The following is a 23,290-nucleotide window of genomic DNA, read 5'->3' on the forward strand; positions in this document are numbered from 1 at the left end:
CCAAGGACTTTCTTCCATCCCAATTCTGATGAGGTCATCAGCTGTCCTGGCTACCTCCAGCCATATCAGTTACCATCTTTTAAACGTTTTTGCTTCAGGGGAATAAATTGCAAGTAAGCCTTCTCCTAACAGACTTAGGAAATACTAATCACTGGCTCAGATCATTTTCAGTCTTAAATGCCCTTGACAATTTTTATTTGTGACTTGGATAATGACAAGATTTGATCTTGTATATGTCCTCTCTACTTGTTTCTAGTTACTCTTTCTTTTCATTAATGTTAGCACTTTTATCACTGGGGGTAGGAAGGCCCCTGTGGCTGACAGGCAAGAGATTTAATGCTCTAAATTCTACAATCTCCAGAGGAAGTTTCCAATTACACATTCTCACTAGAGATTAAGCATTTCAAAGTGGTTTCATTCCCCATTTTCTCAGTGTAATCTTTCTAGCCAGTCTGTAAGCCTATATCTTCCTACTATTTGGGGATATAAAGCTTGGTTATTGAAGATTATTTATTGATAAATATTTGGGGACATGGAGAAGAAGGAAATAAATTTGTTAACATAAATCCCTTTAGGATTTTAAAAGGTCTCTGGGAATTTTGATAGGAATGCATTCAATAAAATATTCATTTAATTAAACGTTAAGTGATTCCATTGTTTACTTTTTGACTAATATTTATACAGCTAGCAGGAATAGAATTCTGATCATTCCTTCAGTATTCATGCCTTTACATTTGGCATCTTTTCCTACATAAAATTTCTTACATGTAGATTATCAGAAATATCTTCAAAGGTTTAAATATGAATGATGATTACAAATAAGCAGAAATGTACAGTCCTCCCCCTTTCTAGGAAGAACCCATTGAAGTCAGTCTTTACTTAATGTCTTTCTATCAGGCTGGTTTTACTAGTTCCTAGATGGGTACTCCCAATACTGTCCTTGAAAGCTTCTCTTATCACCTCTTATCTCAAATGATTGTCCTAATTTATTAGCCTTTCATTTATAGTCACCTTGGTAAGACCTCCAACTCTCTAATCTTTTCTCTTCCAATCCATTGCACTCCTTGTCCTTCAACCAAGTTGATCTATTCAGAGTCCCCTGAACATGTAGGATCATAGACTTTAGAACAAGAAGGGCTTTTAGAGGTCTAGTCCAATTCTTGTATATTACAAATTAGGATCAAAAGAGCAGAAATCTAACCCTGAAGTAAGCTCAGATATCTTCTATCCAACTGTGACATTTAAGAGAAGAGTCAACTGAAGACAAGAAGCTTTTAACTACTGGCTTCTAATCACAGAGGAGTCAGACTCTTCCCTCTTTACATTAACCTGTGATTTTATATTCTGATTTCTAGGCTAACAGCATCACTCACAGAAAAGGGAAAATACCTTTTTGCCTCTTAGGCTAGAGATTAAGAAGAAATAGATGCTTCCTTTAATGCTCATCTCTTCCATGAGACCTTCCTTGGCAATTCCAGTTCACGGATATCTCTCTTTTCTCTAAAATTCCCATTAAAAAATTACAGGCTTTAACACTGACCCTTTGGCTCTTTACTGTAGAATGTGATGCATCATATGTTGTTATCTTGTTTTTTTTAAGTATTAAATTTAAATACATTATGTGATTGCACATGTATAACCTATATCTGGTTGTTTACCATCTCAGAGTGTAAGGAAGAGAAGGAGGAGGGAAGGATAAGTAGGGATCAAACTTTAAAAAAAAAAATCTTTTAAAATTGTTTTAACATGTAATTGGGGGAAGAATCAAATAGTATATATTAAAAATACACAAACACACTTATTCAGATATATACACGGTTCATCTCAGCTAAAATATAGTAGATGTTTAATTAATTTTCACTCAATAAAAAAAATGATTTAATGACATATTCTGGGAAAAATCATCCAAATGACTCTTTGGAAAGGCCCAGAAATATTGAAATACTCTCTTTTAGGAAATGTGGGACTCTTGTTTATCCCCTTCCAGCAGTATTTCCTTAAGGGAAAAAAGGTAGAGAAAATTGTCAAGGTTAACACAGAAGCTAATTTTTTTTCATTCATTCATTTTATCTACAAAATTTTCAGCTTACTATCTGATTGTTCTATATTCTGGATTATGACTCAATAAATTAAGTTTAATTTCTCATTTATCCCTTAAGTCTACACCAGGATATTATAGTAGGCAGATATTATAGTAGGCACCAGTAAAGGAATAAACTTTAGATAAGGAAGTGTTCCTCTCCTCATAGAGCTTGTAAAGGCAAAATAAGACACAAACACAAATAATTGTAAAACAATAATATATACGTTTATTTAAGAGGTACGAACAAAACATGCTTTAATTTATTCATATTTCCCCATCAATGAGGTTAACTGAATAACAGGCAGTAGCAGAGTACTCCCCCTTGAATGACAGAGAACTGGGCCTTATATGTCCCTGTGGACTATAGTTCCTCCAGTTGTCCTGAGCTGATTCATAATTTCCAGACTTCACAATTAACACTTGTTGATCCACAAGCCTTATTTTTGTAAACCTTTGTCATTTTTACACTTATTTAAATGCCCAGGGAAGTTCAAATGAGATATTTCTAGGTGATTTAAAAAATGAGATAAGCTTTCTCATTGAATTTGATAAGGCAAGAGATTTTATAATTCAGGATGTAGGCAGGAAGATCTCTTAATGGGTTTATGGATTGGAAAATGGATTACTGCTCTTTCAGCTTTATGTAGTAAAGTAAGATTTCTCCTTGAACATTAAGATTAGACCATAGTTTACATAATTCCAGCTTCCAAATCTTATGTAACCTGTTTATGGCCCCTAGCCCTTTAGAACAATGCTCTAATTGCAAGAATCACTTAATAAATGTTAAAAGTTATTATTGGAATCAATAATGAGTGAATGAATGAATGAAAATGAATGTTTAGAATCTAGGCCTGAGTCATAAACAAGAGCATACATCTGAAGTTCAAATACTTGCCTGTCTCCTAAGGTTAGAAAGAAGCGATGTCTAAATAGATACCTTGACCTCATCCCCATGTATTCTGTATTCTTAATCGACATCACCACTTAACAGTTGTACTCCAGGCAATCACAATGGCAGTTAACTCTTGAATCCAAATTAACTTTTTTCTAAAAGACCTGACACTGATCTTGACCATGACTTTCTTTTCTGTTTCTCCTGCAGAAATAGTTCATCTTAGTCTTCCTGAGGAGCAGAGGATTGTTGTTACTACAGTGACTGTTGGACTTAGTACAGTATTAACATGTGGCATCCAAGGGGCACTCAGGCCACCCATCATATGGGAACGCAATGGAGTCATCCTAAACTTTTTGGATTTGGAAGATATCAATGTAAGTCTTCAGTTTTTTTAAAAAATAAGTTAATACAATTCTGCCTCCCAAATCTTTTTTCACTGGGCTACATATCCAACATAACAAATATGTTGTATAGAGTTGGTATTAGTTAATTGTATGCTTTCCACACAGGTATGTGTTCAGGGTTAATGAAACTAAAAGTTGAACATGAATGCTAGATTGCAAAGATCCCTGAATGATGACTTAAGGCATTTGAATTGGTGAAAGAAGTCTTTCTTTGCTTTGTTTCTTACTGAGCTTTAAAAGTCATTGAATAGATATTTCCTCAATCAAACTGAGACTTGGGAAAGACCTCAATTTAAAAAGAACATCTCCTACTGCATTTCCAGTCATCCTGATCTATATATTAACACTCAATGCAGAAAATTGTGGAGGAGAGAGTGGGGCTAATGATTTTGCATAGCCCTCCCTCACTCAATGTAATTCACTTGTAAATCAAGGCCCTCTTCAAGAACAAAGGACAAACAATAACAAGGTGAACAATAGAAGGAATCTGCAAGGGAGGAGGATTATGTAGCTTTTCAAAAAATAGATGTACTCTTCTTGTTTTTTAAACTAGCCTCATACTTTTATTCTTGTAAAACATTCCTAATGAAGAAATTCATGCTACCAAAGCAAAACAGCACCTTTTCTGCAATTTATTGTCTTAAAGAGCTGCCTTTAAGAGATTAAATGTTTTGCCCACACTCATAAAAGCAATATGTGTTTAATTCAGGATTTGATTTTGTAATGCTGGAGAACTGAGCAAGACAGAGATTAGAGAACAATTTAATAGTTTATTGAATGATTTACCGGGATTTACCGGGACCAAATGATCCATCTTTGGTCCCAGGGCTGAACAAGACTATTGTCTCAAAGAATCCAGCCCTGAATGTCAGACAGCAAGACTCTTTTATAGGATAACAAAAACAATGACATAATGGGGGAGGTACCTGAATGGGGATAACCTAATGCGGGGAGGCACCTAGTATGACATAATGGAGGGAGGTACTGGAGAGGTTCTGATATTCTCATGATGTCTAAAATAGATAGACCTTTATCCTGTCAAACATTAAGAAGGAATGATTATAGCCTAAAGATATAAAACCTTTATCTCATCAAACATTAAGAGGGAAAGGTTATAACCTGAGGCAGAGTAACTAAATAGGACAATTGGGAAACTGGGTCAGGACATTAAAAGGAAACTGTGGCACAACAATTTTAGGAGTCCCAAGCCACATTTCTGTCCAGTATACCATGCTCCCTCTTTAATTCAGTATTAAACTATTGACTTAAAGGCAACTAAAAAAGCACAGTGCCTGGAGTTGGGAAGGTTCATCTTCCTTAAGTTCAAATTTGGCCTTGAGCAGTTATTAGTTGTATGATCCTGAGCAAGTCACTGAAACCTCTTTGTCTCTGTTTCTTCATCTGTAAAATGAGCAGGAAAAGGAAATGGCAAACCACTCTGGCATTTTTGCCAAGCAAACCCCAAATGGTTTTGTCATGAAGAATTGGACATTACTGAAAAACTGAACAAATCACCCAAATAAAGGTAATAATGATCTGTACAGTTGAGACCACATCTAAAATTCATTTTCAATTCAAAGTTGCCATGTTTTGAGGCAGCATAGTATAAAGGATAGGAAAGTGGCCTTGATACCTCCTCCCAAGACACACATTGAAGTCCCCACTTTTGATAATTAATGCTTTTGTGAAACTGTCAAAGTCATCTAACTTCAGTACTCTAGACTGCTCTCTAGGACTATATTTGAAGAGAAAATTCCAACCTTCTCTGATCAAGGAAGACCTTCCCTGAGAGATCCTTCTACCAGTAAAATCATAGACTCATCAGGACAGCCACTTACTGGGCATATTGTAGTACAGAGTCCTGCCTAAATACTCTTGGATGTTCTTTGAAGTTCCTTCCAATCATCACAACTCTGTTTCAGTGATGGATGTTATATCATAGGACCAAGGATTGAAAAGGAAAAAACCTTAGATGTTAACTGGTCTAACATTGTCTTTTAACAGATAAAGAAATTAATTGAAACTAAGAAAGGAGAAATGAACAAGTAGCAAGAGTGGTAGAGCAAAATTGGAATACAAACCTTCCAAAACCATTGAGGTTTGTTTTAATCAATTAGAATTAGGTGACTTGTCCAGAGTCACATAGTTACTAAGTGTCTGAGGCTTCATTTGAACTCAGGTCCTTTTGACTCAAGGATTGGTGTGCTTTATCTACTTCACTTTTATCTACTTCACCACCTAGCTGCTCCCAAATCCATTGCTTTTCAAAAGAGTGGTAATTAATAATTTAGTGCTTATTTTTATTTCATTTTAATTTTCTTAAGTGAAGACTGAGTCAGTACAGAATAGTGGATAAAAAGTCACTAGTCTTAGAATCAAAAGAGAACTGAGTTCAAGTCCTGCTTAAGTAAATCTTTATCTCTTAAGACTAAAAGTTTCAGGAGAACTATTTCTCTGCTTTGGTAGAGTGTTTCCTCACTAAAAGTTGCCACAAATTCATAGATATCTATGAAATCTATGACTTTAATTCATATTCAGTGTGGAAGTTATTCTTACATAAATGTTGCATCAATCAGGACTACTCCTGCTGATTTGAAATATTATTGCTGTGACTTCTAACATCAAATTTAACTATAATTATTGTTGTTATAATTATCACTACAATAAGAACAGGAAAATATCTAATTTCTATAGATATTTATATTTTACACAACTTTCTTCAATATGGCTTTGGTAGTAAGAATGATTCTATATCTATTTTTCTGATAAGAAAACTGAGGCTATATGAGGCCAAAGGTCTTCCTCAGGATTAAACATGAAAAATGAGTCTAAGAACCAAAGTCTAACTCTAAAACCAGTGCTGTTTAAGACCAAGATTGGAAGCCTAGGATGGAGAAAATGTGCCCTCTCTATATTTGACCAAGTTTGAGAGGAATTTTCCCTTTTTTTAGAATATCCCAGACTGGATAGCAATTTCTCAACAGGATGCCTAAATTTTATGTAATCTCTGATACCTTCTTCTTTTCTTGGGTGTTGCAATTATCTTCAAAGCAAGAGATATAGGGGATTCATTCAATAACTGTAATGAATTTTCATTTTTCATAAGGAGTATTTACCATAAATGTACCCAGTATGGGATGCACATTTATGCTCTGAAAATCTTTGAAGATGTCACTCAATGTAGCATATAATATCACTTGGTATTCCATATAAAACTTCTGTGGAGGAAAGATTAAACTGGGCAAATGGAGGTACGAACAACAGGTCTTTCTAAAGCAAGAACTAAAGGATCAGCTAGATGGTACAGTGGGCAGAGTATTGTTCCTAAAGTCAGGAGGACCTGAATTCAAATCCAGTCTCAGACACTTAACACTCACTAGCTTAACCACAATTGCATCACCAAAAAAAAAAAAAAAGGAAGATATAAGCAAGAACTGGAGCTGGTCATAGAACTTTGAGCAACAGAAGGAAGGAACAGAAGTCCAGGATCATCACAATCCATATACATTCCATATCCCACATGCTTAGTCTTATATAAACAGATTATAGGGCATTCCTGCTATTGAGAATTCATTACAAAGATGCACATAAATTCAGTTTCATTCAACTAACATATATCAAGTAACTACTTCATACAAGACAATAAACTAGTTTACGATTCAGTCAATATTTAATAAGCCCTAATTAAGCTTCACTAGCTCAGACTAGCTCGGATTAGATGAACAGCTACTATAGAAAAGACAATGGGAATTATATATGGTTCTAGTACTTAGTTTTCATAACAGTATTGGAGAAATTACAAGGACACGCTGAAATCATTTGTTGCCGCTGTTGTCCTTCGTGATGTCCATCATCGTCATCATTATATAGCAAAGGATTCAGGCACAAACATGCTTAGAGAGCTGGTCTTGAATTCAAAAAAATTTATTTTCAAGTACCAGCTCTGTCTTGTAATGGTGAGTACCCTAGAGAGCTCTCTGAGATTCTACCTTTCAAAGAACCTTCCTACCTTCATTGATCAAGAATATTTATTCATCCTAGAGTTCTTTATGCCAACCAAAACTCAGATCCAGTCTCTATCTTCATGGTCTGGAGTAAGTGTTATAAATATTCTGAGAAGTGTGCTAAAATTATCCTCAAGGGCTTTGTGGAGAAATTATGGCCTCCATTTGACCTTGATGATTGGATTTAGATGGGTTGAGTCATTTAGGGAGTGATAAGAAGTGATAAGAAGAATATAGAGACCCACTTGACCTGGTCCTGTTTTAGGGGGTAATAATAGGGACTTGATTGAAACAGTTGTTTGTGTTCAAGAATCAGACAGCTAAGTAGGGACTTCAAATTTAGGAAAGCCCTTAGGAGGCGATTCTGAAGATTTGTACTTTGTCCAGAGAGGTATTCAAAGTTTTTGAATAGGTTTATGACAATATAAGAGTTGGATCATAGAAAGTTGTCTTTCATTGTAAGAAGGAACAGATAAGGCAAACTTGACCCCATCTAAGGAATTGTCCAATGCCTAAATAGCAATAAGCAATAGATTAAGTACCTAGAACCCTATGTAGCTCCCATACTAGGAATTAGGTAGAAAATTAATAGAAAGAAGGGCAAAAACAGATAGCCCTGTTTTATCCAAATGAAACAAACTCAGCAGACTATAACTGCCATTACTACAGTACCAAGAAGCATAGGACCATGGACTCAGGGCTTGACTTTAAAAGTAATCTAAACCAACCTCAATTTGCTGATGAAATGACTGTGGCCCAGATACATTAAATTACCTACCTAGTAAGTAGCAGATTCTAGATTTGCTCCCCTGTCTTTTCATTTGAAATCCAGAACTTTTCCCTCTTTGCCAGACTTGTCAGTGCCTCTGCTTTACCATCATGTCCTGTCTTGACTTCAGATAAATATATTCATCTAAGAAAATACAAAATTGGAAATGAAAGAAGATCCTCTGGGAAGAGAGGCGATTTATGACAAAAACCAAGATAGAAAAGTGAAGATGTTGGTTTGACTTATCCACCTCCTTTCTTTATCACTTTTATGAGACATCTTGATTGGCAACAAAATATTAATCACTTTTCATTGCTCTCTTAATGAGAAGCTTTCATGAACAACACAATAGTAATTTGTCTTGTCTGATATGTTAAGAATCCCATTAATGAATTCAGTTACACAGTCATTACAGAATGCCATTTTAATGACACATGTAATTAAACTTTTCTGATTTGCAAACATCAAGGATGTCTTGTGCACAAGAACAGTATTTGATCAAAAAGTAATGAACCCCTCTCCCTCTCTAGCTTAGAGTCAAATTGAAAAGCTCTGCATGAACTTCCATAGGAGGAAGATATTACTATCACAAAGTATTTATCATTTCCCTCCTTGAACTAAGTGCCATGCCAAGAATCTGGCCAAAAAACCTGAGTCAAAATGTAAAGGGGCCTGTCCTCGAAGATTTCATTAGAGACTCAATAAAATTACATAGATTACCACATAGAGTATAAAATATTTTATGTGTTTCAATGTTGGGAGAGACTTCAGAGCTGTTAGCAACTTAGATGGGATATGAGAACATCTTTTTGATGCCTTTTCTTGTTGGTAATTTGGTAGAGAGTTGTTAGCTTCTTGATGAAATACTGACATACCTGATGAAATGCTGAAATACATTCTCAGACCTTAGCTCACTTTCTCTAGTGTACTTCATAGTGCTCTTGAGTTCTTGCCTTTATTTATAATATTAGTGCCAGTTATAGTAATAAGCATGAATACAGCAATCTTGCCAATATTATCTTTACAACAACCTTAGGAGGTAAATGCTTTTGTTGTCTCCATTTTACACATGAGGAAACTTAGTCAGAAGTTAGGTTACTTGCCCAGGGTCATTATCAAAGCAGGATTTGAATTTGCTTCTTCCAGTCTCACAATCCAACACTGTAATTGCTGTATAACCTATCTGCCATTCTCACATATCATGTCAAATTGCCGATTTTCATAAAATTAGTAAATGTTAGATTTACAAAAGGCAATAGCGATCTCAGAATCTAACCTGTTTGTTTTTGTTTTGGGTTTTTTTGGTAAATGAGAATTTTTTAAATTGGGAAACCGAAGCCAGGTGGATAATAATGATATAGGTATCATTTGAATAGGGCATTAAAGTTTGCAAGGCATTTTATATATTACATAATAACTTATAAATATTCATATTATTACCTTCCTAAACAGATTATTGGAATATATAAGTGACTTTTCAAGGTCATACCATAAGGGTCCAAAATGGGATATAAACCTAAGATTTCCTGACTGGAAGACTAACACAACTCTGCCTCACAAGTTAGTATCCGAACCAAGTCAACTGTCGAGGTCGAAACTCTGAAAGGATGTACTTGAATCTAAGACAGCAAAGTGCTTGTAGTTAAGTACCTACTCAGTGTGAGATGGTGGCTCTCTAAGCACATGCTTGATGTAATGTAATGATGTGGTCAGTCTAGTTGGCTATACTTAGGGTAATGTGGTGGTGTGATGTTCTACAGCTGCACCCGGTGTGGTGTGATGATGTAGTTTGCTGGGGTATTTAAGGGAGTCCCAGAAACCGAGGGCTCTCGGCCACGGTGATCTAAGTCACAGAAACTCCATCTTTGACCAGCCACAGGGCTGCTCTCCTGCTTCCTTCACTTCACTCCTCCACTAAGCCCAAGGTCTCAGGCTGATCCCGAGGCCCACCAGAGAAATAGCCCAGACATGACACCAACCCTAATCCATTTTCTTCCTACCATCATTACTCTCAGTTTCCTTCATCACCATGGAGTTAATAGCTCAGACCAAGCATCAATCCCCAAGGAGATCAGTCGTTACCCCAGGCTATACTTGTAGACTTCCTAACTCTGATATAGCTTCATCACAGAGTTAGAGGTTGAAAGGAATCTTAGCAGTTACCTAGTTCAAATCCATTATTTTACAAATGAAACAAACTGAGGTCCAGATTTAATGATTTGCCCAACAGGCTGGTAAATTGGAGAACCCTGACCTTCACTTTCTTAAATAGACCCATTTAATCCAACCCTGCTGGCACTGTTTCTTTGAATCTGAGTCAGATACTTTGGCCCAAGATATCTTGTTTCAGGAGGGATGGAAATGAGAGGTACCTACCTGTTCCCCCAGAAACTAGAGACAGTGTAGAATTCTGAGGAGCCATTTAAGAAAATTGGTTCATAGTCTCAATGCTGATTTTAAATCAGTTTGTGTTTAGGAGAAATAGTTTTAAGATAGTAGTGAAGAATGAGAGCATGACTCAGTCAGGGAATTCGATGGTAAGTCTGGAACTGAAACCGGGACTATGCATCAATCAGTCAGTTATTAAGTGTCCATCATATGCCAGGCATTATGCTGTGTGCTATGTATACCAGTACAAAAAATGAAACCATCCCTACTTGTAAGGAAATTTTCTCTAGTAGGCTCAATAACTAGGATTTGTATAACTACCTAGTAAGACATATACAGAGAAAATAAGTTCAAATAAATACAAAGTAGATGGAGAAAGGAGCAGATAAGTGGCGCAGTTGATAGAATATTAAGCCTGAACCAGGAAGACTCATCTTCCCTGAGCTCAAATCTGGCCTCAGATGCTTATTAAATGTGTGACCCTGGGCAATTCACTTAATCCTGTTTGTCTCAGTTTTCTTGTCTGCAAAATGAGCCAGAGAATGAAATGGCAAACTATTCCAGTATTTCTGCCAAGAAATCTCTAAATAGGGTCTCAAAGAATTAGACACAACTAAAAACAATTAAACAGCCACAAAAAAATTGAGAGGAGGTACTCAATGATTTGAGTGCATCAGAAAACGATTTACATAGAAAGTGGTGTTTGAGTAAAATCTTGTAGGAAAATAAAAGAGAAATTGCTTTAGATGGCACTATATTCCATACACGGAGAATAAAATAAAGGAACAGAGATAAAAGACATAGTTTTGTGTATTGGGACAGAGACAAGGCTAGTTTAGCTGGATTACAGACTATTAAAAGGGGAGTGATATTCATGATTTAGAGGATGGAAGGATAAATTTGGGCTAGATTGTGAAGTGATTAAAGAGAAATTTATACATTTAATTTTAAGATTTTTCAATTAGTTGCATTTTCTCTCTTTCCCATCTTCTCCTGCCATTGTGTTTGTAGGGGAGGGTTGGATTAGAGAAGATAAAGACTGAAAAAAAAACCTTATATCTACTATGTACAATCAAGCCAAACAAATTGCAGATTTTGTGTAATTAATCCATCACATCTCTGTCAGAAGGTGTTTGCCATTCTTCATCTTCCCGTCCTCTGTAATCATGGTTGGTCATTGAATTAATTAGTCGCATAATAACTTAATGAATCAAAAAAGAAATTACCTTTCATAACTATAGATAGGTCTTAGAGATACAGAAAGGGGGAAAAGGGATAATTTTATTTAAATAAAATTCAAAAAATTATTTGCAAACAAAACCAAAGCAATTAAGCAAAGAAGATAAAGAATTAACTTGGAATAAAATCTTTTTAGTATGTTTTTATTCCCTTTTTAAGATACATAATGACTAATTAAAATTAATAATAATATGAGCCATTCCCTGATTGATAAGTAGTCAAAGCAGATGAACAACTACCAGTTGTTTTTTTTTTTTTTTAATTCAGTAAAATGGATAAATGAGAAATCTTGAAAGGTTTATAGGGGAACATTCACATTGGTAAATTTTTTAGTGGAACTATGAATCAGTCTACCCATTCTGGGTTTTTTTCTCAGTTTCATTTTTTAAATTTTTATTTGACTGATTCTTGATGTTTCATTGAGTCATTCTCTTCCATTTGTACAATTTTAATTTTTAATGAATTATTTTCTTGTTAGCCTTTTTACCTCCTTTTGCATTTGGCCAATTGTACTTTCAAAGGAGTTGTTTTGTTCCATAAATTTTTTTTCCACGTCACCAATTCTATTTTTACGGCATTATTTTCTTCAGTATATTTTTTCCATTAAATCAAATTTATTTTTTAAGGAATTGCTTTCTTCAGTCAATTTCTGTGATTCTTTTCCCAAGCTGTTAGCTTCCCCTCATCACAATAGCTTTCTTTGGTCAGATTTCTTTTTGGGTTTTTTTGCTCATTAAAAAAAAAAAATGAGGGGCAGCTAGGTGGTACAATGGATAGAACACCAGCCCTGAATTCAAGTGAAGCTGAGTTCAAATCTGGTCTCAGATATTTAACATTTCTAGCTGTGTAACCTTAGGCAAGTCACGTAATCCCAATTGCCTCAGCAAAAAAGAGCTCTGCTCCCATCTCCCAAGGTTTTGTTTTGGTTTTGGGTTTTGGGTGGGAGAGGAGGAAAAGGAGTGGGAGGGATGGCATTTTGTAAGGGGGACGGGATCTTCTCACTGACTTTCCACTGTATTGGAGCAACTGTGCTGCAGGTTTTCCCTCCTCAGTGGGAGTCCTTAGTCCTAATTGTTATGTTGGGTTTGGAAGGTCACAATTTGCTTTTATGGTTGCACTGGAGGTCTTACAGCTGACTGATGATCCACTGGCTCTCTGAACCAGAGTAAAGTAGCTAAACCTGATGTACTTTGGCTAAGAGCCTCCTGCTTGGGCAAGTCACTTACCTCTGTTTACCTCAGTTTCCTAAGGAGTACAACTGTGATCTAGCATTGATTCTGAGGGAAACTGGGGAGAGCTCAGGCAACGTTCTGCATTCTCTCTGCCATCTTGGCTCATGCTGGTCATCCTATTCTGAAAAGCATTTTGGACCTATGTCCCAAAAGTTATTAAACTACTAATTTCCTTTGACCAAAATATGGTCAAAATATGTTACTAATAGCCCTCTACCTCCAAAGAGTCCATATAAAGTAGAATACTAACTTTATAGGCAGAAATATTTGTTGCAGTTCCTTTTTTGGTGGTAATTACCTGAACAAATTATGGGATATGGTTGTAATATAATACTCTTGTAGAACAAATATAAAAGAATCAGTTTCAGAAAAATCTAGGAAGATGTATTAATAGATAATGATCAGAGTGAACAGAACAAGGAGAGAAATTTTATAGTATAACAGGGTAAAAACAACCATCATTTAAAGGAGTTTACATTTTGCTTTTGAGTTAATAGAAAGCCACTGACATTTATTGAGTGTTTGTGGGAAGGGAAGATGAGGACAACGACAAATTATACTTAAGAAAACCACAAACATAAGAGTAGTGTCCTGCTTCTGAGAGCTTCTATGAAATATAACGTGCAAGCATATAATGCTGTGTTGAAAAACTAAGATCAGATTCCATCTTTATTAATCATGTAACTTTGTTCCTGGACAAGTCACTTAATCCTGTTTGCCTTAGTTTCCTTATTTGTAAAAATGAACTGAAGAAGGTAAAGAAAACTCAGAATGGCGACATGAAGAGTCAGACACAACTGGAAATCTAACAGCAGTAGCTTGGTGAGCTCCTTCTAGGTGTGTTTTGAGAGCAGATTGCTCAGCAGACACCCTGGAGTAAGTGATTTACATTCCAGTAGGTGATGCTTGCATGGTGATCCAGTGTTCATTATGCATCATTACTTAAGAGGGATTTTCCTGCTCATCAATGTTGAATGAAATAAAAACATTCCAGGGACCCTGTGTTGTAATTCATGAAAGAATTCAAACTTCTCCCAAAAGTCAATTCATGCTATATAAAAGGCATCCCAAGGAATTAGTTGTGGGGAAAGGAGAATTAGTTGCTTGTAGTTTATATTTCATCTTTTTTTAAAAAATGAAAAATCAATAGTATCTACATAAGAGCATGTTCCCAGGAGCTACCAGGGGACTGCTTGTGATTTGTTTATCCTTTGCCCTGGGGGCACAGACATTTATTTACTGTAGCATGATAAATGAAAGAGCAGAAGTAATTGCTATATAATATTACCTAGTACACTCCAAAGCCTTGTTTTAATTTTAAATGTCCAATTCAGGAAGCTATGATCCCATCCCTGGAAGGATCCCCAGTTTGGCTTGGGATCAAACTTTCATCCCTAGATATTGTCATAAAAACTGGTTCTGATTTTCAGTAGTTCAGAGACATTCATTCAAGTGTTTGTGTTTAATGGAAACCATTGTACTTGTTATTCCGCCATATAATCATGTCCAACCCTTCATGACCCTATTTGGAATTTTCTTGGCAAAGATATTAAAGAGATTTGCCATTTTGTTCTCCAGCTCATTTTGCAGATGAGGAAGCTGAGGTAAACAGAGGTAAATGACTTGTCCAGAGTCCTATAGCCAGTAAGTGTCTGAGGCCAGATTCAAACTCAGATCTTCCCTACTCAAGACTTGGCCCTCTATCAGTGTGCCAGCTAGCTGTCCCTTCCTAACAGCTAACAATCTCAGATCTGCCTCTCCACAGGTATTTACAACAATTTGGATGACTACTTGTCAGAAAGATTGTCAAGATTCTAGATCAGGGAATGGTTGGTCTAGATGATCTCTGAGGCCCCTTCCAATTCATAGATTCTGTGAATGTGTAGTTAGAAGTCTCCAATTCTACCAAAAACAAGGTTTGCCCAAGTGATAAGAATGAACAAAGACTAGAAAGAGCATTCTCTTATCATGCTTCCTGGTCACACAGATTCTTAACCTCAGGATAAGATTAGACTTTTCCTTTTCTCTTGCTCATTCACATTAAATTAATTGCCCTGGCTTTTTGATTCTGTCTCTATATGATCTCTTTAATCTTTCCTTTTCTCTCAGGTCCACTATTCTAATTTCAGTCCTTTATTGGCATTTTTTAAAATTAGGCGCTTAATTTTGATCCCTGCTTCCAGTGTCTCCCCTTCCATTCTATTCCCCACCTAGCTATAAAAATAATCTTAATAAGGCACTGATCTGCCTATGTTACTCACCTGCTCAAGAGCCTTCTGACTTTGAACAGAGTGTAAAATTTTGTGTAAACAAAATTAAAAGAAAATACAATAAGATCTATTCCCAGGCTATCTCCAGAAGGAGTATCCTTAACCAAACAAGGAAGAGAGATAATCCCAAAATATAAAATGTCATGAAAATGAAAGAACTTTACATGAAAAAATAATCAGAGATCCTGTCAATTGGGAAGGAATATTTATGTAAAATCTTTGATTAAATTCTGTTTCCAAGAGATGCAATTCATCTATACAATTATATTAGATTGATAATGATTGATCCATTTTGTGATGGATAAGTTGTCAAATGAGAAGAAAAAAGTTTTTAAAGACTTGTAAACAATTAACTATGATATAAAATATTGTTCTCAATCACTAATAATAAAATATATATAATATGTATAAATAAAATAGAAATCAAAATTAATGAGTTTTCATCCCAATAAACAAGTAAAATTGACAAAAGATAGGAATAATCAGTATTATGGGACAGATTGTGGAAAGATAGACATATATATTATTGGTGGAGAACTCAATTAGTCCAACAAGTCTAGAAAGCAGTTTGGAATTATATTAAGAAAATGCCTAAAATGTTGATCACCCTTAATCCAGGAGTCCTTCTATTAGGTTTTTATGACAGTTAAGCCAAAGTCAGAAAGGTCCCCTCATAATATCATTTTTTGTTAATAATGAACTGGAAACAAAGTGAATTGCCACTGATTTTGCGACTGATTTTGGACTAAAGGAACTAGCACATGAAAATAATTGAATATTTCTGTGTCATAAGAAATGATAAATATGAAAAATTCAAAGAATTTTATAAAGACATATAAACTGATACACAACTAAGTAAGCAAAACCAGAAAAATATATATATATACAAAATAGCTACTAAAATGTCAGTTGAAAGAATAAAAACAACAATGACAGAATCTGAATATGCTTTAATTTTGATGAATAAACTTCTCTCCAGATAGGAAAGGAAAGAATGAATCCCTGTCTCTTCTTTCAGAGATGGGGGACTATGCTTTTGGAATATAATATATGTCAGATTCTGTTGATTTTTTGGTTAAATTTTCTGATCTGCTTCCCTCCCCCCCCCCTTTTGTCTTCTTTATTCTTTATTACAAGGAATGACTGAGCGAAGGTACTTATTTGAAAATTAAGGTGATATAAAAAAAAGATAAAAAAATTAAAGAGAAATGAGTGAAAAGAGCATTTTCCAATGCTCTTATAGAAGATAGACAAAAATATGCAGCTCCTTTGCCAAAGATTCTCTATAGAATTAAAGGACAACAATGAAGTCCCATGTTACCATGAGTATGACTGGCATAGAATTTTAGTCTATAAATTTGATGAATAAGCTTTCTGACTCTTCAGTCTCACTGGAGTTAGTCATTCTTTTATTTACTCAGTCTTTCAATTGGACATTTAATGTCTAATTAATGTAAGCACATGTACAGGGGTAATAAACTATAGGCCAGGAAACCTGCATTATCAGGCTCTCTAAAGGGAGAAAAAAAACTCAATATAATGAAAATTATGTTGGTAAATTTAAAAGCTACTGTAACTTCCAGGATCTAGCTTGTTACTTTATTGCTGAGTAAGATTTTTTCTCGCAGGTCTTCATAATATTCTATTATTAAATACTCAACTCAACTTCAAAGAGACAGCCTGGCATACCAGAAAGAGTACTTTACCAGAAGTTCAGGTCCCGCTTCAGAAAATTCCTTGCTGAATAAAATAAATTGATATGAACAGAGAGTTAGAATTAGAAGAGCACTTAATACAACTTTCTTATTTTATAGATAAGGGAACTGAGACCCAGGAGCTAAAGTTATATGAAATTTACACCAAATTCCTTTCACTAAGGTTCTCCTTGCATTCTGTTGTCATTTAATCTCTCTAATTTCCAATTCCTTTATTTATTAAAAGTGGGTAATATCTGCAGGCCTGCCTCATGGGGTTATGTTAAGACTCAATAGCTGTGTGACCCTGGGCAAGTCATTTAACTCCAATTGCCTCAGGGAAAAAAGGCTCAAACAATAATATACATAAAACACTTTTTTTTTTTTTTATTTTAAAGGACTTTAAAAACATCACTTATCCTCATTAGTCTTTATTTCGCAAGTTGCCATACCTTATCCATGATAGTCTGGATAGTCTCTGTGTAGGATAAATGTGATGACAGGTGATACTCTTCTCATCAGTGAGGGTTGCTGGACAATTCTGACTGATGTTACCTTGGGACAGCAATCTAAAGTCTTCAGGCAGAACTTTTTGTTCTCTTTTTACTTTGAGTGCTTATCCAACATAGGTCCAAGAAAATGTACCATTTCCAAAGTTCTGACTTTTTAAAATAATCTGACCTAGACTTTTTAATGTCAAACAGAACACAATCTAGCCCTAGAAAAAGGATATAATGCTCACTGATTAAATGCTTCTTATTGAACATTGATCATTTACAAATGTATCATGATGTTCTAAAATCTAAGAATTATGTATTTCCTCTGTCTCTATGTGGTAATATAATGTATTTTTCTCTTATTTTTATTGAAAACGCCACAGTGATATTAAAAAAATATCTCATTAGAGGCACAACAAACACCAGCCTATTTCTATTTTTATTCCCTTTGAAAGAGATCTAGTTGCCTATATCAACAAATCTCCATATTTGGTGCTTTCTGAGTTTGCCAGCACAAAGGCAATAATATAAGGAGAAAAACAAAATCCATCACAAGTAAGTATTTTTAAAAGTATTTTGAAGAATTTGTAAAGGCATCAAATTCCTCTCAATACTTAAACAGTATAAAACCAAGAGCAAATAGTTTTAATGAAGCATATGTTCTTAGCCAACTTGTCTTTGAAAGTGAGTTATTAAAGGGTCTTAGAAGAAAATGATTTAAAAGCTCATGACTCATTTAACTTTTATTGTCTTTCTATGAATCAGTCATGAATCCATTGTAAAAGGAAGAAAGGCATTTGATTAGTTGTAGAGAAACCATTTTCAAAGTGATCATCCTGTTGTTGGGTCTGCATTATAATAATCTCATTAAATGCTTGAATACATTTTGTTTTAAAACCTTAGAAAATACTGTATTTGAAAGACTTCATAGCCAAGGGTCTTCTCTCCCACAGATTAGTTTTAAAGCTTATATTCACATCTGAATAAGTGTACATTTTGAAACTGAGCAAAATTCAAACCACTATTTTTAAAAGAAGGTTTATGGATACAAAAGTTGACATCATGATAACTCAGTTAATATTTCCTAATTGGAATAAGGTCCCAGAATTTACCCCAGTGACTAATTGACAATAATAATAAAAGCCATTATTATTAACAGCATTTCTCAAATAGCATCTTTTAAGAATTGTAACATATTTATATATATGATTTTGTTTGATAGAAGAAGAAACTGTGGCTAACAGAGGTTAAGTGGCTAGTCCCTGGTGACATAGCAAATGGTTGAGGCAAAATTCAAATTCAGAACTTCAGTGCTCTACTAAGCCAATCAAACTATGTTATTATCATGATGCTTTTGCCAATTCTGGTCCTCACATAGAAGTTGTCTTTCCTTCTTCAAACCATTTCCATTACATCTGAGCTCAACACGGCTCAAAATTTACCTTCCCTAGGGAGCTGCCTTTATTTTTTGCTACTATGCTGCTCCTTTATGTCCAATCACTTATCTTTATTGCAGAACTTGGACTAAAATCTTTTGCACATAGTCATATATTGCTTCCAAAGTCATACCACCTGTGTTGTTGTCTCATTTAGCCCTGGAGCTCTCTATGAGATCAGGACACAGGAATCTTTTTTGAATCTTTCACTGGATAGCAGAGCATGTTTGGTGTCAGCATAATGAGGTAGAGTTGAACACATAGGGTCTTAGCTATAATAGATGCATGGTAGAAAAAGGGAAGAAGTTCCCCAAGATATTCCTATCCCCCTTGGACTGCAAAAATACATGAGTCAAATTAGAAACTGATTGTATCAGCACTTTGAGTAAAGGCTCCATTTAACCATGGCATTTAAGAGAGTGAGAAAAGAGTGGAGCCCATTTATCATTTTTCAGACTGACTTGTACATAATGGTGGGTGAAAAGAATGTCTTGAGAATATAAGCAAACATACCTTGTAAGATTGGGAAGAGGCTTCTGTGTTCTGTATTCTTGCACTTTATAAAAAATACAGGAACGTTCTCCTGGGTGCAATGTGCAAAGTGCAATGTACTCCTGGGTGTCTTTTGGAATTCAACTTCATTGTTTATGCTGCTTCAGAGAATAAATATGCCCCAAAATAGAGAGGATAATGAAAGTAGGAGAGTCAACAAAGTGGGGAGGATGAGGGGAGAAACACACTGGATTTGAAGTGAGAGATCTAGATTCCTGATTGTCACACATTATGCAAACTTAGACAAATTGTCTAACATCTAGAACTCTATTTCCTCACAAAAATATAGAGGTGTTTCTGGTCATTTCAGAAATCTCTTTCAACTCTAAAATCTTTGATCTGAAATCTATATCCTTTGTAGGATCCATGGATACATTTCAGTACATCAGTGAATTTGGATGGAAATAAATTATATTTTTATTGACTTTAAATGAAATTTACCATTTCCTTTGGTTATTTTAAAATATTATTTGAAGAAGGGGTCTATACATTTTATCAGACTGCCAAAGGCAGACCCACAAAAAGATTAATAACCCTTGTTCTAGGGCAACTAAGTAGTGCATGGAAAGAATTGAATTCAAATCTGGTCTCAGACAAGTCACTTAACCCTGTTTGCCTCAGTTTCCTCATCTGTAAAATATTATGCAGAAGGAAAGAGCAAACCACTACAATACCTTTGCCATAAAAACCCCAAGTGAGTCACAGAGATGAACATGACTAAAAATAACAGAGCCATAACAACTATCCTTGTTTACCTCATGATATCAAGGGAGCTTGACAACAGGGCACAGAATATTTGAGCAAAGTTCAGTAAGTGGTTAGCACAAATGATCTCTGCCACTCATCCACTCACCCTTGGAATTTACACTAATCTTTGAGGATGGAACACTAAGTGAATGTATTATGTACATAATTTGCTATAGAAAGGTTTCTTAGCCCCTGACATCAACTACTATATGGAGATGTTAAAGCTACCATCCTAATGTTCTTTAACTGCAGAAGAGAAAACTGTCATTGGCTTAGGACACTGAAACACTATTTGGTCCAGTTATCCTCTCATTCAGTGTCTCAGACAGGCAGACCTTTCATAGCTGATGAGGATAATGCATTAGGCTTTTTCTGAGAGAGCTTGAATATTACTTGTGTTCCCTTTGGAGTGAAAAGGTAATTGATTGCAGAATGGAACGATATATAGCCCTTACTGTCCTCATTCCTAGCAAGCACCAGATGATTGATTAAAGTAAAAAGTAGAATAGATTCTGAGGGTCTTTTCTGAGGGTCACTTTAGTTTCCTACCACTACCAGAAATTACATAGAACTGTAATCATCTGTTATTTTTCAAGCAGGAAGCTGCAGGCCTTCCCTCCTCGGATGTTAGGTAAGAATTATTCAGCTATTTTAGCACTGAGTAGGCAGCTGAGTGGCAGTAGAACTGTACTCCAGTGTAAGGGTAAAAATGATTCATCAGCAGAGATGAAAGAATGTTCCCCATAAGAGGAGTTGAAGACTTTGGCCATCAACATGTTTCCTCTTGTTCCTTCTCCTCTTTTCATAATCTCCTCATATCAGTCCCTTCTATCCCTTTCTTTCTCTAGTCCCTAATGAAGAGGTGCCTTCTTCTTTCATAAACTTTGTGTGTAATCTGTATATACCTTCTGTATGTACCCTTGTGCAGATCCGTGTTGTCTCCTCATTTGAAACATAAGCTCCTTCAGGTTAGCTATTTTCATCTTTATTCATAATCCCAATGCAGAAGGTAACAAAAGTAATGTTTATGGATTGATTGCTTGATTAACTAATGAGTCACTTAATATTGACTGACTGAACATAAGAAAATGAAGCTAAAAGAAATCATATTAATTGTCCAAGATCACAAAGTGAGTTAATGATATTTCCCACTTGTCTTACCTTCTAGTCTTAGATTTTCCTTCTCATCACTTTTTCATAACTGTCCTTGGTAAACTATGTCTGTTCTCCAAACACCTTCCTCCTTAGTTTTCTGATGAGAGACTATCACATTTCCCACAGGAAAGGAAATCTAAACCAATTATTTTGGAGACAGGCAACACAACATGCCCAGTTATGAATGGGCATGTTAGCTCTAGTCTATAGAAAGATCTGTGAATCAAAGACTCACCCCTTGATTTTTTTAAAGGGCTCACATGGGAAAGAAGCAGCATTCACATCCCTAGAGCAGATACATAGATATTTGTAGAAGACTTTAATAGATAAGTAAGGTCATCCAAGACACCAGGCTGTCGTTTAAAATATGAATCACCTTAAACTGCTCTCTTGCTGAAGGACCATTCTGGATAAGCCTAAAGCTATTTAGTTTGTAAGCAGTGCAGTGATTTAAAACTGTATGAGGTCACAATGTAATTTTTGGAAAATGTCCACTTCAGGCCTTTGATGAAGTTTTAAATCTATTTCCCAAGGAATTAATATGTCCTTTATTGCCAGGGTAAATGCAAAGTTTGAGAGTTTGATCTCTGTGAAGCAGAGCTTAAAGTCTTATAGGAGGCTGAAAAGGCAAAAGAGCTGGCAGAACCACTTGAGAATTTATAAGACATAAATGAGATCCGAGAAGATGGCAAGCTGAATGAAGAAAGTTGTAAAAGGAACCCTTTCCTGAGATGTAGATTCAAGCCACAGGCTTTAATGTAGGCTAGTGTTTGAAAAGAACAGCCCACTCATACATAGAGGGTGTCAGTGTATATGAACCCTTTCAACCTCAAAAGTGGACTTGAAATGACCATGATTAACGTGGCATTTGAGTAAGGGCAAACAAACATCTTAGGTACTGTAGAAAATGCTTCACAGATTTCTCTTTTAAGGGTACTATGTGTCCTTTGACTCAGTAACCCTTGCCAGGTAAATTAGTTGAACTACTTGACATGAAGGATTTTTTTGCTTAGATATGGAATAAGATAGGGAGAATCTTTGTTGACAGATAGCACTGACTCTTAAACATTCCCATCATCTAGACTTCAAATATCCATGTTCCACTGACACCTAAAGTAGTTTTTTTTTTCATTTTTTATTTGATAATTACAGTTGTAAGCTACAATTAAGCACTGCTATAATGGGTTTTATAACAATCACATCCATCGGTTTCTTATTAATTTGATCCAGTTCTGGCCTTAATGAGTGTAGTTCCCTTTATTTGACACTATATTCTTTTTGAACAAATCTTAGAGACAATGCCCTTTTTTCCCAGGACTTGTCCCTCTCAATACTTTCTAAATCTTCTCCTCATTATCTACACCAATTCTTCTTCTCTCATTCATTCCTAAATTTAAGAAATATCTATTAAGCATCTATTGTGCACAGAATATTGTTTTTTTTTTTTTTTTTTTTTTTTTTTTTTTTTTTTATTTAATAGCCTTTAACCTACAGGATATATACATGGGCAACTCCACAGCATCAACAATTGCCAAACCTCTTGCTCCAACCCTTCACCTCCCACCCCCCCCCCACCCCCTCCCCCAGATGGCAGGATGACCAGTAGATGCCAAACACATTAAAATACAACCCAGATACACAATAAGCATACATGACCAAAACATCACCTTGCTGTACAAAAAGAATCAGACTCTGAACTATTGTACAATTAGCTTGTGAAGGAAATCAAAGATGCAGGTGTGCATAAATATAGGGACTGGGAATTCAATGTAATGGTTTCCAGTCATCTCCCAGAGTTCTCTCCCTGGGCACAGTCAGTTCAGTTCATTACTGCTCCATTAGAAATGATCTGGTTGATCCCGTTGCTGAGGATGGCCTGATCCATCAGGACTAGTCATCATCTAGTATTGTTGTTGAAGTACTGT

General features: G+C 35.5%; 1 protein-coding gene across 2 annotated transcripts in view; it reads left to right on the top strand.

The window, feature by feature from the left end:
* Window positions 1–23,290, top strand: part of FSTL4 (follistatin like 4) — a 790,888-nt gene that overhangs the window by 671,687 nt on the left and 95,911 nt on the right. For both annotated transcript variants that reach the window (XM_031953062.1, XM_031953063.1), the window contains exon 7: window positions 3,186–3,352. In XM_031953062.1, the coding sequence (XP_031808922.1) occupies window positions 3,186–3,352 (167 nt within the window). The remainder of the gene's footprint in view (window positions 1–3,185; window positions 3,353–23,290) is intronic.

The sequence above is a fragment of the Sarcophilus harrisii genome, chromosome 2, assembly GCF_902635505.1.
Source record: "Sarcophilus harrisii chromosome 2, mSarHar1.11, whole genome shotgun sequence".
NCBI classification, from domain to species: Eukaryota; Metazoa; Chordata; class Mammalia; order Dasyuromorphia; family Dasyuridae; genus Sarcophilus; species Sarcophilus harrisii.